The sequence below is a fragment of the Eretmochelys imbricata genome, chromosome 23 (assembly GCF_965152235.1).
Source record: "Eretmochelys imbricata isolate rEreImb1 chromosome 23, rEreImb1.hap1, whole genome shotgun sequence".
Taxonomy (NCBI): domain Eukaryota; kingdom Metazoa; phylum Chordata; order Testudines; family Cheloniidae; genus Eretmochelys; species Eretmochelys imbricata.
Genome location: NC_135594.1, coordinates 4,064,075 through 4,081,082, shown reverse-complemented (window position 1 = coordinate 4,081,082; position 17,008 = coordinate 4,064,075). Strand labels below are relative to the sequence as shown.

General features: G+C 55.1%; 1 protein-coding gene across 1 annotated transcript in view; it reads right to left on the bottom strand.

Annotated features, from left to right (window-relative positions):
• Positions 1 to 17,008, bottom strand: part of DLL3 (delta like canonical Notch ligand 3) — a 125,757-nt gene that overhangs the window by 70,699 nt on the left and 38,050 nt on the right. The window contains exon 5 of the mRNA XM_077840542.1: positions 278 to 639. Within this exon, the coding sequence (XP_077696668.1) occupies positions 278 to 639 (362 nt within the window). The remainder of the gene's footprint in view (positions 1 to 277; positions 640 to 17,008) is intronic.

The window sequence follows — 17,008 nt, the reverse complement described above, 5'->3', positions numbered from 1 at the left end:
GGCGGGGTTGGGGGGTCGCAGTGGGGTGCAAGGGCGGGGGGATACTGACGTCACAGCTGCCGCCGCTCTTGCAGGGGTTGGGGGGGGGTCGCGATGGGGTAGGGGGTGCTGCGGGGCGGGGTTGGGGGGTCGCAGTGGGGTGCAAGGGCGGGGGGATACTGACGTCACAGCTGCCGCCGCTCTTGCAGGGGTTGGGGGGGGTCGCGATGGGGTGGGGGGTGCTGCGGGGCGGGGCTGGGGGGGTCGCGATGGGGTGCAAGGGCGGGGGGATACTGACGTCACAGCTGCCGCCGCTCTTGCAGGGGTTGCTGTCGCACTCGTTGGTCTCGATCTCGCAGCCGGCGCCCGTGAAGCCGGCCCGGCAGCTGCAGGTGTAGCTGCCCTGGCCCGTGTTGGTGCAGGTGGCCCCGTTCCGGCAGGGCCGGTGGTTGGTGCAGTAGTTGAGGTCCTGGTTGCAGAAGAGGCCGCCCCAGCCCTCCCGGCAGTTGCACTGCCAGGGCTGGCTGCAGGTGCCGTGCAGGCAGCCCGGGTAGCGGACGCACTCGTCGCACAGGCCCCCCTGCCAGCCGATCCGGCATTTGCACTCCCCGGGCCGCTCGCAGTAGCCGTGCCCCTCGCTGCAGCCCGCCAGGCAGACGGCTGGAGAGTTGAACAGAGGGGAGAGAGGGAAGGGGCGGGGGGAGAGAGAGAGAGAGGGAGGGGGTGGGGAGGCGGAAGGGAAGGATGTGGGGGGTGGGGGGAACAAGGTTTGCTGTACAGATTTAATGTCTTTAACCACGGGTGGCACCTGCCCCCCATCCCACCTGCCCCAAAAGGCCCCACGGTGCTGGATATTTTCGCGCGGGGGGGGGGGGGGGGAGGGTTCCTGTCTCCATCCCCCTCCCCTGACCCTGGGACAAAAGGAGGGGGCTGGGAAGAGGAGGCAGCCCTGACCCACTCCCGGATTCAGCCTCCCCCCTTTCCCCGTAGAGCTGGGTGTGGGGGCAGCTAAGTGGGGAGGGGGCTCGGGGGTAGGGCAGCTTAGCGGGGGGGGGGGGGGGGTTGGCCATTTCCTTGGGGCAGGTGGGGGGGGTGCCTTTTGAGGATGACCCCCATGCTCAACAGGGCTGATCGGGGCAGGGCGGGGGCAGCTAAGCCAGGGGGCAGGCACCCGTGGCGAGCGACTTCGGTTCCCAATGGGGCACGGCGGAGGCGGGGGTTTTGGTCACTTATGGCGGGTGATCTCCATGCCTGAAAGGGCCGGCGAGGGGTGGGGGTAGCGAGGTGTGCGAGGTGCGGGTGGAACAAGGTGTAACTGGAGGGGGAGCGAGGTGTATTTGGGGGGGCGTGAGGAGAACAAGGTGCGTTGGGGGCCTTGAGGCTAGCGCGGCTTGTCGGGGGATGAGGCGCATGAGGGGGCAAGGCACATCGGGGGAGCCAGGTGTGTGAGGGGGACGTGAGGGGCACATGGCACATGGGGGGGGGGGCAAGGCATGTCAGGGGGCGTGAAGGGGGCAGCGAGGTGTGTGAAGGGGGCATGAGGGAGGCGAGGCGCGAATGGCACATGAGGGGGGGTATAAGGGAGACGAGGTGGGTGAGGGGGACGCGAGGGGGCGAGGGGCGCATGGCACGGGGGGGTGCAAGGGGGTGAGATATGTCGGTGGCGTGAGGGGGCAGCGAGGTGTGTGAGGGGGGCAGCAAGGTGTGTGAGGGGGGCGTGAGGGAGGCGCGGGGCGCATGGCACGTGAGGGGGGCGTAAGGGAGACAAGATGTGTGAGGGGGGCACGAGGGGGATGTGATGGGAGCAAGGCGTGAGGAGGGGCGTGAGGGAGGCAAGGCACACGGGGGGGCACAAAGGGGACGTGATGGGAGCAAGGCGTGAGGAGGGGCGTGAGGGAGGCAAGGCACACGGGGGGCACAAAGGGGACGTGATGGGAGTGAGGCCCATTGGGGGGGCGTGAGGGAGGCAAGGTGCACGGGGGGGCACAAAGGGGACGTGATGGGAGTGAGACCCATTGGGGGGGCTGAGGGGCGCGCAGAGCGAGGTGTGTGAGGGGGACGCGAGGGGGCCGCGAGGGGCGCATGGCATGTGGGGGGGTGTGAGGGGGTAGCGAGGTATGTCGGGGGGCGTGAGGGAGGCAAGGCACGTGAGGGGGGCACGAGGGGGACGTGATGGGAGCGAGGCGTGAGGAGGGGCATGAGGGAGGCAAGGCGCGTGGGGGGGGCACGAGGGGGACGTGACGGGAGCGAGGCGTGAGGAGGGGTATGAGGGAGGCAAGGCGCGTGGGGGGGGCGCGAGGGGGACGTGATGGGAGCGAGGCGCATGGGGGGGTGTGAGGGGCGCACGGTGCGGCGAGCGAGGTGTGTGAGGGGGGCATCAGGGAAACGAGGCCCATTGGAGGGCATGGAGAGAGCCAGGGACAGCGGAAGGAGTGAGGAGCGCATGTGGCGGGGAGGGGCACAAAGTGCGTGAGGGGGCCATGAAGGGGCATGAAGGGAGTGCGGCGTGTGGGGGCGCGTGGTGGGGGCACGAGGGGAGTGCAATGCGTGGGGGGGGCGCAGCGCAACGGGGGTACTGCCAGGAGTAAGGCCCTTAGCTGCACCTGCTCGGTACTTCTGACGCCCCAGCAAGGCTGCTGGACAGACCCCCTGCTGGACTGGGCTCCTCGGCTCTCCAAGCCCTGCCTCTGTTCTGCTCCTCCACTGTTCCAGGCCAGATCCCGCCCTGCCCCAGCCTTGGTCCCATCCTGTCCCAGCCTCAGAACCAGCCCTGGTCCCGCCTTTCCTGACAATCCGGGTCCGACCCTCGGCTCAGCCCTCGACTCTGGCATTGAAACTGCAACCACTAGGCCTGATGGCCTACCACCCACTCCGCTGATGGTTTGAGCGGCCCAAAGTAAACAGAGGGGAACTGGGCTGACTAAAGGTCCAGACCAGTGGCTCATATGGATCCTTTCCCAGCCAATATTCCCTTGCTGGAGACATGGGGTGCCTTGCTGACCCCACACTGCCAGTCCAGGTCGCTGTCCTATGGACACAAGCAGGCAGCACTGCCCCCAACTCTGCCCCTTGGTCCATGTGAGCCAAAGATTTCCCTGCCTCATAAGTTTAATGGTGTTCAGGGAACATTTCGGGGGTTGGGAGGGGGGGAAAAATCAATACTGGCTCCTACTTCTTCTGTGCCCATAGTTGTTCCCCACTGACCAATGCAGGGTGGGGCTGAGTATCAACCCGCTGACTGGGGAGGCTCTGACCTGGGCATCCCCACTGCTGCAGAAAGCAAGCCCACTCCTGGCCGTGATCTTCAATGACCCTAGTCACGAGCATACACGTGAGGCCGCCCTTTGGCGGTCGCGGCAGGGACGCTGGCCAGTTGCTAAATATGCCGTGGTGTCCCGCCGCTTGGTAGTGGCTACTGCATGGAACGAGGCCACGCTGCATTATCATCATTTCCACTTTGGCCAAAAGGGTGACATCAAAGACAAGCTGGTGTGAGTGGACTCCCCACCCACTCCGGACACCTTGATTGACCTCAGTATCCAGGTTGATAACTGCCTGATGGACCACCACCAAGAGAAAAATGTCAGCTTGCCAATGCCTGCCTGTCCTGGCATCTCCAGCCCAACCTTGGGCACCTTCCCATGCAGCCGGACCAAGTCCAGCCCCATCTCACCAACACAGAGAAAAGGCGACATCGGGCACCGGGGCTATGCCTATACTGTGGAAGAGCAGGAACTTTGTGTTGGGCTGCCCTCCTAAGCTCCAATCTGCACCCTGGTCAGGAAAGGCCAAACCCCAGTACCTGATGTGTGGGTCCAGGCTGGGGTGGCACTCCCTGCCTCTCATCAGTCACCAGCACCAGTATCTGTCTGATGGTGATTCGGGTGCCTCAGGCAACTTCATGGATCAGGACCGTTGCATGAATATATCACATCCCCCCCTCAACCCAAGGATGCTTCAGACTTGTTGAAGTCTATCAACGACTCACTCCTCTCATCAGGCCTGGTTCCCCACCAGACCGAACCCCTTGACAGTTGTGACTCACCAAGAGACCCTTCAGTTTGAACTTATCCAAACACCGCACTTTCCAGTAGTTTTCGGCATGCCCTGGCTCACTACCCATGGCCCATGTGTTTGTTGGAGGACAGGCAGGATACAATGCTGCTGCCCACCTTGACAACAATTCTGTCTCCGGCAACGTGACCAGAGACTGGGAACCCTTCAGGGTTCAGCCTGCCTTTCTCGAGATTCCAAGTCTGAACAGGAAGTCTCGTTAACCTCTGAAGTCCAGTCCACTGCCCCTGCGTTACCGCTTAAATACAAGGACACTCTGCCACCCGATTGCAGCTATGGACTATCCCATCGATCTCCCGCCTGGAGCAGAAGTCCCTTTTGGCTGCATCTACGCCCTTTCGGAGCTAGAATTTCAGGCTCTCCATAACTGCCTCCAGAAAAAGAAAGAAAAAAAATCTACAAAAGGGGTTAATCCATCCTACCACATCTCCAGCTGGGGCTCCAATTTTCTTTGTAAAGAAAAAAAAGACAGATCACTAAGGCTCTATATTGACTATTGGGCAGTAAACAGAGTCACGATTCAAAAATCAATACCCTGACCCTATCTTTAATGAGCTTTTCAAAAGACTCCACTCCACAAAGGTTTTCACTTAGCTGGAGCTTCACACAGCCTATAGCTTGGTGATTAGCAAGGGAGTTGAGTGGAAGACTGCCTTCCATACATAGTGTGGACACTTTGAGTACCGGGTTATGCCGTTTAGTCTGTGCAATGCCCCAGCAGCATTCCAGCACTTCATAAATGACATCTTCAGAGAGGTGTTAAACCGCTATGTAGTCGTTGTCTTCTTCACCTCGTGTGCTTGCCACACACTAGATCTTTTTCTAGAACTGTGCACAAGTGATGGGTCTTTCCATCACTACAGAGAGGTCCTCCTTCTTACAGGTCTCCCCAAAGAATTGGCAAACAAGCAGGTGCTCCACTGTCTGCTCCTCACTGCACTCACATATATTTGTGTCATTAGAGTAGACCCATTTGATCATATTAGTCTTTGATCTGCCAGTTTGCATACACAGGTGGTTCAGGCATCACGACGTTGACTGGTCTATATTGGCCCCTCTGAGAAGGTCCTCCTGGGGTTCCAGATCTATTTCAGTGCATCCAACTGCACGTATTCCATAACCTCAGTTGTGCCTTGCCAGCTGTCATATCCAAAGGTACAACACTGGTTATAAAACGCTTTTGCGATTTAAGGCATTTGATTACTCCTGTGTGACCATATAATGGATGCCTTGGATCTTCCATGATCTTTTCCTCTGGCTTGCTGCCTTCCTCTTGAGATCAGGTGGTACAAAGGCAGCCAGTAAGTACAGGTTGTCCTTTGGTGTTGGCTTTCTCCTGTTATTCCAGGACAATTGTTGTTTAGAACAGAGTCTAATTCCTTAGCATGGACAGATTGTTCCCACGCTGTACATGCATACTCTGCTATGAAGTAGCACAAGGGGATAGCATTAGTTCGCAAAATAACTGTATTGGCTCCCCACTTAGAGGCAACCAACTTTTGGAGGAAGTTGTTAAGGTGCTAACTTTCCCTTTCAACTCCTTGGAAGGAAAAAGTGTCCGGTCCAATGTCACCCCAAGGCAGACAGGGTGTGGATGATTAACCTGTGGGATTCCACCCCAGGTGATGTTTAGTTGCCACTTGCCTTCTTGGTGGCGTAGGTGAAAGGCCATCACCTGTGTCTTGGTCAGGTTGGCACGAAGCTGGTTCTTACTGTAATAAATTGTGAGGTTGCTCAGTCCAAATGTTAGTTCATTCTTGACAGCGGAAAAGTCCTCCTGTGATGTGATACATAGATCATTGGAGTATATAAAGCTCCTCCTATTGCTGTGCATGGGCTGGTCACTGGTATATACATTGAAGAAGGTTGGGGCTAGATACACTGTCTTGTGGGAGGCCATTTCATTGTTGTCTCTAGCGGCTCCGTTTCTTGCACAGTTCTACATAAAAACATCTGCTCTCCAGAAGAGACTGTGTTTGGTTGCAGTCGTGTTATTTTGTAGACTTTGGAAAGCAAGTTTTGGTGGTTGACTGTGCTGTGTAATCATAGGTAGTATCTGGACAACATCCTCATCTTTTCTACCGATCAGGCTTCTCATGATCAGCAAGTCTGCAGCATCCTAGCACTTTGCCAGCACCATCTATACGCGAAGCCCAAAAAATGCAAGTTTGATCAGGATCCGATATCTCCCCCAAGAGATTAACCATGCACCCATGCAAGGAGGCGGCCGTTGCCAACGGGGTCACACCGAAGGATACCTGTGGGGTCCAACAGTTCCCAAGCTTCGGTAACTTCTACCAGTGGTTCATGGAGGGATTTTCCAGCCTAGTTGCTCCTCTGACTGCCCTTCAGCCAAAAGGAGTCCAGTTCACCAGGGTTTTTGGAAGCCCAAACTGCCTTTGATCAGCTAAAAGAGTAGCTCACTACAGCACTCATCTTGGTTCACCCAGATCCTGCTAAACCATTCGGGGTGAAGGCTGATGCAGCCAATTTCGCCCTGGGTGCAGTACTGCCCCAACTGGTGGGTCCTGTCAGTTGACTTCACCATGTGCCAATTACTCTCGCAGGATAGCCCCACAAGAGAAGAATTATGATAACTGGCATAAGGAACTCTTAGCTATCAAGGCAGCACTTGAGGAATGGCAGCACCTTTTAGAGGGGGCCAGGGTCCCTGTCAAATGCTCACAGATCACAAGAACCTGGAATATCTTCCAACAGCCAGACAGCTCAACCAACAACAGATCCACTAGTCCCTCTTCTTCACCTGGTTTGACTTCATAGTCACCTACCACCCAGGAGCAAGAAATGGGAAGGCTGGCGCCCTGTCTCATAAGGCCAAGTGCCTGCAAAGAGCACTTTACGATTCTAAAGGCATCCAACTTCAACAGCCCAAAGGAGTCCATTCGTACCTTGTTACCCAACGACCCCGTCACTGCTCAGATCCTCCAAACTCTGGAGAATGGTGACACCCCATTCTGACAGCCCCCAGGTTCAGGTTCCAAGACACGGAAGAGGACCCCAAGGACCATAGCTATGTCTGGAAATGGCATGTCATGACGCACCGCTTGCGGGGCACTTCTGCCACCTCAAAACCTGGAGCCTAATCACAAGGAGTTTCTCGTGCCCAGGCTTACGCAGCTTAAACAAGAGCTACCTAAGATCAAGTGCCCATGCTAAAAACACTTGGCCTTTTCCAGTCCATGCCTATTCCACCTCAACCATAGGCTGCCATTTCCACTGGCTTTATTGTGGAGCTGCCGCCTTCCCAGGGACATACAACGATCTTAGCCATGGTTGACCTCTTAACCAAAAGGGCACATTTTGCCCCCGGTCGCGCCATCCCCCTACCTCTGCCTAGAATACATTTTTCAGCTCTGTGGATGGCCATCAAGTATCGTGTCAGACTGTGGTTCTCAGTTAATTTCCCAGTTCTGGCGGGCGTTTCTAAAACTTCTGGAGATTGAGCCTCTCCTCTCAACTGCCCACCCACCCACTGATGGACAAACGGAGCAGGTCAACCAGATTTTTTTTTACCAATACCTGCTCTGCATCTTCAACTATGATCATGACAACTCCCATGTGCCGAGTTTGCTTACAATAATGCCACACATGCCTCTACCCAGCAAAGCCCGTTTTTTGCCAACCATGGTGTTCACCCTCTGCTGTCTTCCGGACGTCCCCATGAACTCTCCAGTACCAGCTGTCACAGATCTAGCTACCCATCTCCACCAGGTACACCAGGAATTTAAATAGCACTTACAAGGAAGCCTATAAACATCATTTTGATTGGGACCGCCCAGCTGTCCCTGACCTTTCCATGGGAGACAAAGTCTGGCTGTCCACCCACAATCTTAAATCTGCTCACACTGCAGCCAAACTGGACCACCAGTATCTGGGCCCTTTCAAGATTGAGGCACGAATCATCCCAGTAACATTCAGATGGCAATTACCCAAGTCCCCGAAGATCTGCCCTGTATTTCATGTCTCCCCTCTGAAGCCATACAGGGAGAACCCCTCCCCACATCACTCCAGCCCTCGGTCTCCCCCTGCCCTCATAACAGTCCAAGGGCATGATGAGTATATAGTTCGGCAAATTCTTGACTCCTGACTAGTCAGAGGGAAGCTCCAGTAGTTGGTGGGCCAGGCGGATAACAGCCCAGATGAGCAGTCCTGGGAACTGGCAAATCACATCCATGCCCCAGATCTATTGTGGGCATTTCACAGAGACCACCCTGAGAAACCAGTCCTGCTGGTACCTAGAGGGCACCCTCGATGGGGGTGGTACTGCCAGGAGTAAGGCCCTCCTCTGCTCCTGCTCAGTACTTCTGATGCCCTAACGAGTCAACTAGGCTGCTGGACAGACCATCCTGCCTGATTGGCTAAGGAATTCAGCAGTCCGGTTCTTAAATGTAGCAGCAGCCGCTCCTCACTGGCTACTCAACACACGTGCCCATGGTCTCTCTGCCTCCCTGTGCTCCTCTCTCCAAACCCTGCTCATGCTCTGCTCCTCCACCACTCCAGCCCAGACCCTGCCCTGCATCCAGCCTTGTTCCCATCCTGTCCCAGCCCTGCTCCTGCCTTCCCTGACTCCTGGTAATCCCGTTCCGACCCTCGGCTCAGACTCCAACTCTGCCTTGACCCTTGGCTCTGGCATTCAGACTCCAACCATTAGGCCTGACCGCCTAAGACCTGGATCGCTGACAGCATGTGGGGAACGAGGTGTGTTTGGAGGGGTGGGGGGCGCGTGAAGGGAGTGCGGGGTCTCAGGGGAACAAGGTGCATTGTGGGGCATAAGGGGAGCGAGGTTTGTTTCGGAGGTGGGGATGGAGGGAGATGGAGGCATTGGGTGGTAGCGAGGTGCATTGGGAGGCGAGGGGAGTGAGGTGTGGAGCCCTGAGGGGAGGAAGGTGTGTCAGGGGGCCTGAGGGGGAAGAGGTGTGACAGGGTGGTCTGGGGGGAGCGAGGTGCGGCAGGAGGCCTTGGGGTGGGGTCAGGTGAGGGCCTGCGGGGAGCGAGGTGCGTTAGGGAACATGAGGGGAGCGAGGTATGATTGCAGGGGAGTGAGGTTGGGGCCCGAGGGGAGTAAGATACATTAGGAAGCATTTGTGGGGCACGAGGGGGAAGTGAGGTGTGTTTGCGGGGAGGTGTGGAGTGAGGGGAGCGAAGTGTATTCGGGGTGTGGTGACATTTATTGGGGGTAGATAGTTGAATGAGATGTATTGGGGGACTGGGGCAAGGCACATTCCGGTTGGGGGAAGTGAGCTATAATTGGGCTAGGGTGTGGGTTAAGGTGTATTGGGGAGTGGGGTGAGGTGGGTTCGGGGGAACAAGGTGTGTGTGACACACACATGCAGGCAGACACATTACACACCTATGTCCGACCCTCCTCTCAATACTGCACCAACAGGGGGCAGGGGTCACGGGGGGTCTCTGCCAAAAGCCAAGAACTAGCTGATCATCGTGGTTCTTGCAGGATGTTTATAAACTATTTCCTGTAAAGGTGGAAAATGTCGAGTAGCATGTTCCAAAATTGCTGGAAATGGGGCACCGCACCTGCGGCAGGGTGGGTCGCAGCCACCTCAAATCATGAGTGCAAACAATCAGCATCTTTCAACCCAGCCCAGCCCTGTGTTTCCAGTCCGGACCAGACGTAGACCTGAGCCTCGACAAAGACAAAAGAACCCTGAGGAAAGACTCTGAACAGGGGGCCCTCGGGGCTGAGCTGAAGTTAACTTAACACCTTGGTTATGAGAAGAGACCAAAAGTCTGGGACTGTATAGGAGAAAAAGACAGGGCACAAGATGGCATCCATTACAGAAGAAGCAACACTCGGTCAGCACGAGTGTCTCTTACAAAGTGGACCCCAGCTCTCTGGATGGACAGACCATTGGGTGAGAGACTGGAGGGAACTTGGTAATAAATATAGACTCTAGATTGGGTTTTATATTTTTCCTTTATCTGTAACCGGAGGTTCTTGGAGACGCGTGGTCCCCAATCTGTATTCTGTATCTGGGTGCCTGTGGGCTCCACGCTCCTGAAACTGGAGATTTGTTCCCAGCAGAGTCCACACCCGTGCAGCTGCTCGTCTTGCTCCGATCCGAAGGTATAAAGGGCAGTGCTGACCGATGTCCCCCCAGTTCGTTCCTCACTGCAAAATCAGATGAGATCCACAGCAGAGGGCAAGTGGAATACAGACAAGGACCACATTCTTGAACAACCCCTAGTTACAGGTAAGTAACATCCATTTCTTCTTCGAGTGCTGGTCCCAATGTGTATTCCACACTTGTGTAACAAGGGTGCAAAGATGAGTTGGTCCTGATGTCTGTAACACCCCTGTCCCACCAGCTGCATCTGCAGAAGAGGCTGCCTTTCAGAAGCATAGATAGGTACATCTCGAAGTGATGACGCTGAATTTGCCCCATCTGGGGAAGGGCGATGTGCCAACTGGTAGTGAAGGAGGAAGTAGCCAGCAATTCACTTTGAGAGTTTCTGAGCAGATGTTTGTCCCCAGGTTCGTTCTGCTTTACCAACAAACACCCAAAGCAGTTTTCTAATTGGTGTTGTTGTTCCCTGCAGGTGGAATGCCAAAGCTCGTCTGATGTCAAGAGTGGAGTCTCCCATCTTCCTCGGAAGCATAAGGTTTAGGAAAGAAAACTGGTGAACGAACAGGTTGATTCACCAGGTGGAACTCATGTTAGGGATGAATTTCAGATGGAGGCGAAGGGAAACCCTCTTCTTATGAAATTTGGAGAACGGCGGGTCTGCCGTAAGAGCTCCTAGTTTGCTCACCCTTCTGGGACAGAGACTCAGAAGGTGACCTTCATGGAGAGGTAGGACATGGAACAAGTGGCCAGTGGTTCAAAGGGAAGTCTGGTAAGCCTGGAAAGCACAGGACTGTGGTCCCAATGCGGTGTGGGTTTCATAACCAGCGGGAAGGCTCTAATGAGTCCTCTTGGAAATCTGACTGTTGTTCCATTTTTATACACCAAATAGCAGGAGAATGGAAGGCACTAATTGCTGCAGGTGGACTCACAGCGAGCTGAAGGATAGGCCCGACATCTTGAGATGAAGGATGTAGTCAAGAATAGAAGGAAAACCCACCAACCCGGAGGTCAAATGGTTCCATTGAAGAAATGTCTCCATTTAGCCAGGCAGCATTTTCTAGTGGACTCTTTTCTGCTTCAATTAAGAAGAGATTGGATGTTTTCCGAACATGAACATTCTAGGTCTGAGGCCCATCCAAATACCAGGCCGTAAAGTGGAAGGGGTCTGGGTTGCGGGACATCTTGCTGTTCCGCTGGGTCAACAGGTTGGGGAAGGGGTGGATGCTGATGGGACGACAGGCTGCCATTTGCAGAAGGAAGCTGTCTGGGGTCCACTGGGTGCAATGAGAATGATTTGAGCTTTGTCGTGACATATCTCTCTCAGTGCCTCTGGTAATAGCGGGAGGGGAGGAAAGGTGCATCTCAGGTGGGAGAAGGGTGTTGCTCTTGCAGCCCTTGCCCAGAGCAGCCCTGGAGCGATATAGGATGAATTCCTTGTTCGTCTGGGATGCCCACAGGTCCCAGGATGGTATTATCCACTGGGTGACTCTCTCATTCAGGCTGGAATCGTGTAAGTCCCATTCATGGTCTGTGGAGACGTGTCTGCTGAGATTGTCCTCCAAAGAATTCTGTGCCCCGGTAGGTATGTCACCAAGACCATTGTGCAGCTCCTGACACACCAGTTCCATTAGTTGATGGCCTCTACACACAGAAGAAGGGATCTTTCTCCACCTTGTTTGTTTACATAGGAGATAGTCATCATGTTGTCTGATGTTATTGGGACATGGCTGGATTGAATCAGTGGGAGGAATGGATGGCAGGCTAGGCAGACTGCTCTCAGCTATAGGCAACCGATATGCACTCTGGCTTCTCAAGGGGTCCATGTGCCCTGTGTGGTGTGATTGCCCATGTGCGCTCCGCATCGGGTGTGAATGCAACAAAAGGGACTCCCTCACGCACTGGCTCTGGGCTTGTCCACCAGGCCAGAGAAGCCTTGAGCTTGGCTGGAACTTAGGCCAATAAGTTTAGGCTTGAAATTAAAGGCAGGCTTCTAGGCATCAGAGCAGTGAAGTTTTGGAACAGCATCCCAAAGGGCAAAAACCCTAACTTGTTACAAGACTGAGCTTGATAAGTTCATGGAGGGGGGGAAGAGATTGCCTACAATGGCATATGGCCCTGCTCTAAGTGCTATTAGCAAATATCCCCAATGGCTAGAGATGGGACACCAGATGGGGAGGGCTCTGAGTTACTACAGAGAATTCTTTCCCAGGTGTCTGGCTTGCGGGTCTTGCCCACACATTCAGGGTCTAACTGATCGCCATATCTGGGTTTGGGAAGGAATTTCCCCCCAGGTCAGATTGGCAGAGATCCTGCAGGTTTTTCCACCTTCCTCTTTAGCATGGGGCATGGGTCACTTCCTGGTTTGACCTAGAGTCAAGGGTGGGCTCTCTGTAACTTGAAGTCTTTACATCAAGATTTGAGGACTTACAGTAATTCAGCCAGAGATTATGGATCTGTTACAGGAGTGGGTGGGTGAGGTTCTGTGGCCTGTGAGGTGCACGAGGTCAGCCTAGATGACCATAATGGTTCCTTCCGGCCTTAAAGTCTATGAATCTATGAGAACTGTTACCCTGACGTTCATGTTGTCAGATCAGAGACAGGACTGCAGACAACAAGTGGAGCCTGGCAAAATGGCATGACCCAAGTACATGAAGCCTTGTGGCCTAATAGAGAAAGACAGCCTTTGACTGCAGTTCATGGTTTAAACATGACTTTTCTTATCAAGTTGAGTTTCTCTCCACTGGCAGGCAGGCCCTTGGTGAGCTCCAAACTAGGGTAGCCCCCATCAAGTCTATTGTTCTTGTGGGAGGCGAAATGGACTTTTCTTTGTTTACATGCTCTCCTGGCATCCTCCTGGGAGTCTAAGAATATGATTGGGGACTGACCTCCTGACTGGATTTGCCTGTTAGTAGCCACTCATCCCGGTATGGGAAGGCTGTGTAACTGTTTTGTCTCATCTGGGCCGCCATCACTGAGAAGACCTTCGTGAAGACACGCGGTGCTCTGGTTAGTCCTGAAGTACTCTGAACTGGCAGCGTTCTTGCCCTACCAGAAACCCGAGTGACCTTATGTCGTGCTGATACGTGTCCACAAGAAAGTAAGCATCTTTCATGCTGAGAGCAACAAACTACGCACCCTCTTCTAAGGGAAGGATTATTGATGCCAGCGTAACCATTCGGAGTCTTGACTTGCTGTCGAAGATTGAGAATGGGCCTTCAACATCCATTTTTCTTGGGAGCAACGAAGACTGGGGAGTAGAACCCCTTTGCCTCAAGGCTCCATGAGCAGCACCTGGTGGAGAGAACTCAGCTGCTGGTGGAGAATCTCCTTGTGACAGGGAAGCGGGGCAAGAAACTCAATACCGTAGCCCAAGTGGATTATCTCTAGCACCCACTCATCTCTGTTGTTCCTGCCCTCCAGTGGTGTGCAAAGAGGGCGAGACAACCACCAAAAGTTTGAGGGAGGGGAGGGACTCGATAGAGCTACCCAACGATAGAGTTATCTCAAGCCTTCCATCAAAAGAAACCCTAGTTGGTGGGTGGGCTTCAGCAGTGGCAGCTGAGGTGGAAGAAGCCGGCGAGCTCTGTCTGTGAACCCTCTGTTGTTTACATGGCAGTTCGTAAAGGTGCTGGGGCAGGGGGGGGACATGGCTTGGCCTGGAGCTGTGTTTGGGGTGTTCCCTCTTTGGGGCTAAGGTCCAGGGAGCGGAGGATTATCCTAGAGTCCTGAAGGGAGTGAAGTGACTCATTCATCTTCTCATTGACAAGATGGCTTATCTTTGAACCCCACCAATGTAGCGCAGTTTGTGAGATCGTGTTTTGCCAACAGGGGCTGGTAGTTAGCGCTTCAAACTTGGAGGCTGGTTGATGAAAATAGCTTCCGCCCTAAGAGGCTAAGGCGTTTATCACCCTGGTCAGATGGAGCTGGCCTGGGGAACGGCCATCCGGACGGCTCTCTGGCTGTCTGTACCACCAAGGAGTTCGGCGCTGGGTGGGTGAACAGGAACTCGGCCTCTTTCAGTGGAACCAAGTTCTGCTTTTCTGCCCTGTTCAGGGGATGGACGCAGGAGGGCCTCGCGGGCTCCAAAATGGCTTCCTTCCAGGAGCCTACACTGTGCGTCATGGACCTCCTAGAGAGGGATCTGGAGCTCGGTCACAGGCCTCTGTAAAAGCTCCTGGTACTGCCTGTAGTCATCAGTCAGGAAAGGGGATGATGGTGCATTTGCCTCATTGTGGGAGGAGGAGGACACACCCGTTAGAACCGTCGCAGCCAGTTTGATTTCCTCCTCCGCACGCCCCGACGGAGCCTGTGGTACCATATAGGGGGAGGTGATAAGTGCAATTCCTGCACGGATCCAGAACAATTCCTGCATGGATCTCAAGAGCCCCAGTGAGGTCAATATGACAGGTCAACTGGCTGGGGGAAGGGGAGTCTCCCAAGGCATTGGACACCATCGGTCCCTTTGGTAGTGTTGTCTGAGAGGAGGATGGCTCCTAGAGGCTCTGCCTGGGCTGATCTCTCTCTCCGAGGGGTTGAAGTCTTGTCCACAAGGTCAGAGTCCTCTGATGAAAAAAAGTCATCTCATGTTTTACCAGCGGTACCGGAGGAGGAATGCTCCGGCCTGTAGCTGTAGTAGGGTTTTCAAAGTGATTTCTTCTGTTGTAGAGATGTCTCTGAGGAGAACTGGACTGATAACAGAGGAGACCGCAGGTATATAAAGGCAAAAATACTTTCCGGAGTAGTAAAGGTCTCAGTTTAAACTGGAGTACGGGGAGTACTGGAGGTTGGTGTTGAAAGATCTGGTGTGCCTGAGGACGGATCCATCCTAGACTGAGGCAGTCCTGTGGAAGGGAAGTCCAGGGTGGAACTCCCAGATGAAGCCGTGGGATGCCGGTCCGTCAGTCCAGGAGTTGGAGCTGGTACCGATACCGATGGATCCTTCCCCTTTCACGCCGTCCCTTCTTGCATGGAAGATTTAGGCAGCTCTAAGTACTTAGGACCCGCACGCAAGGACTCTCCCGACATGGACCGAGTAAGGGAGGGATCTTTTCTTTTAGAGGCTGTTCTGGAAGGGAATCCGCCGTTGTGTCTACTGCAGTCCTGAGTTTCTGAAGTACTGCTACCCTGCCCTGCCAGCGTGACCTCTCAGCGAGGTCGCACTGTGTGGAGGACACCCAGTGTACTTTACAAAATGGCTTCCTCCATGTGACCACATGGAGGAAACCATTTTGTTTTTGTACAAGTGGCTCCATGACACCACTGATGGCCAAGCCCCTTACCCTCATGAGAGGGTTTCTTGGGCTTCACAGACCCTGCCTCAATCGCGGAGCTCAGGTGGCCTCTCACACATTCCTGGAATACCAGGCATGCCGGTACTTCTGGGAACGGCGTGGGCCCGCCACCACCGGTGTGACCTTGCACGCAGTGGTTCCACACGGTGGGGTGCCATTTTGAGGTGTGCACAGCCCCACTCCTGCTGGTGTGACCTCACACACACACAGTGTGTACACAAGATCAGGCCGCGTGAGGGGTGCCATTTTGAGGAGCTCATTGCCCCGTCCCCGCAGGCGTGAGCTCCCATGCACCGTGCTCCTTAAAATGGCATCCGCCATCCAATACTGACTTTTCTCAGTGTCGGATGGGGGGCAAACCCCAAAAAGAGGTTCAAAACCAGGTGGCCGGCCTCCCTACTAGGAGCTTGTACTCAGAGGGGCATTTCCCAGAGTCTGAGGCTGCTGCATGTGGGCCTGGGTCCGATTGCAGTCTCCTGGCCTTCAAACATTGTCGCTCCTTCCCTCCCCGAAGAAGGGAGCTAACGCTGCACTTGCTGAGTGTCTCCGAGGCCACGAAGGCAGCCCTGGTGTTCATCGCTGCTGGAGAAGGAACGGGGGCAGGCAACCCGGTTCTTAAATCCCAAGACTCTGGGCATAGTCCCGCTCTGCGGGGAGAACTAGACTATGAACCAGTTAACTAGTACGGCTACGAAACGATGGACGCAATCTATACCTGCAGGTTCTGAAAGAACAAGGATCGCTACGGACACGGAGACCACCACATGGCCTGAGTCGGAGTCAAGGAGAAAGTGGAGGGGCACCGGTCCACGCCGCCCTTTGTGCCCTGGGGTCCGAGCGCAAGGAGGACAACGGCGCGGGCGTCAACCAACGGACACCGCTTGCTGCCAGCCTCCGATGTCAGCCACATGCGGAATACACATCGGGGACGTCAACACAGCGACACAAGATCCGTGACACGGCCGTGGCTGGGTTTGGGCTGCAGGGCTATAAAACTTCAGTGGAGACACTGAGGCTCGGGATGGAGCCCGGGCTCTGAAATCCCACGACGAGGCGTCTACACAGCAATGTTAGCCCGAGCCCCGCAAGTCTGAGTCAGCTGACCGGGCTCTGCCACGGGTTTGTTATTGCAGTGTAGACGTACCCATAGGGACCAACCTGGCATTGCCAGTCTTGTTCCTTGCACCTATTCCGGATCTTTATCGTAAGCGGCGTTCAACAAGTTTATATGTGGTTTGGTTTTAGTCTGGACACAGCCAGGCGCTTTGCACTCAGGACACTGTAGAGCTGAGGGGAGGCTGGCAACCTGGGTCGCCCTCCGTTTCCACACAGACAGCTGGTTGGTGACTGGGCTAAAACAAGGGGCGGGTTGGTGGGGGTGCAAATTGCTAGCCTGCATTGGGGGAGTGCAGGGCTCGCGGAGCCCAGAGCAGCTTGCCATGCTGCCAGCGGGCGGCAGAGCTGGGAGGGTTCGCCCTGGTGGGCGCGGATAGGCTGTCATGCTGTGAGCAGGTGGTTGAGCGGGGGTGGGCAAACTACAGCCCATGAGCCGCTCCACGT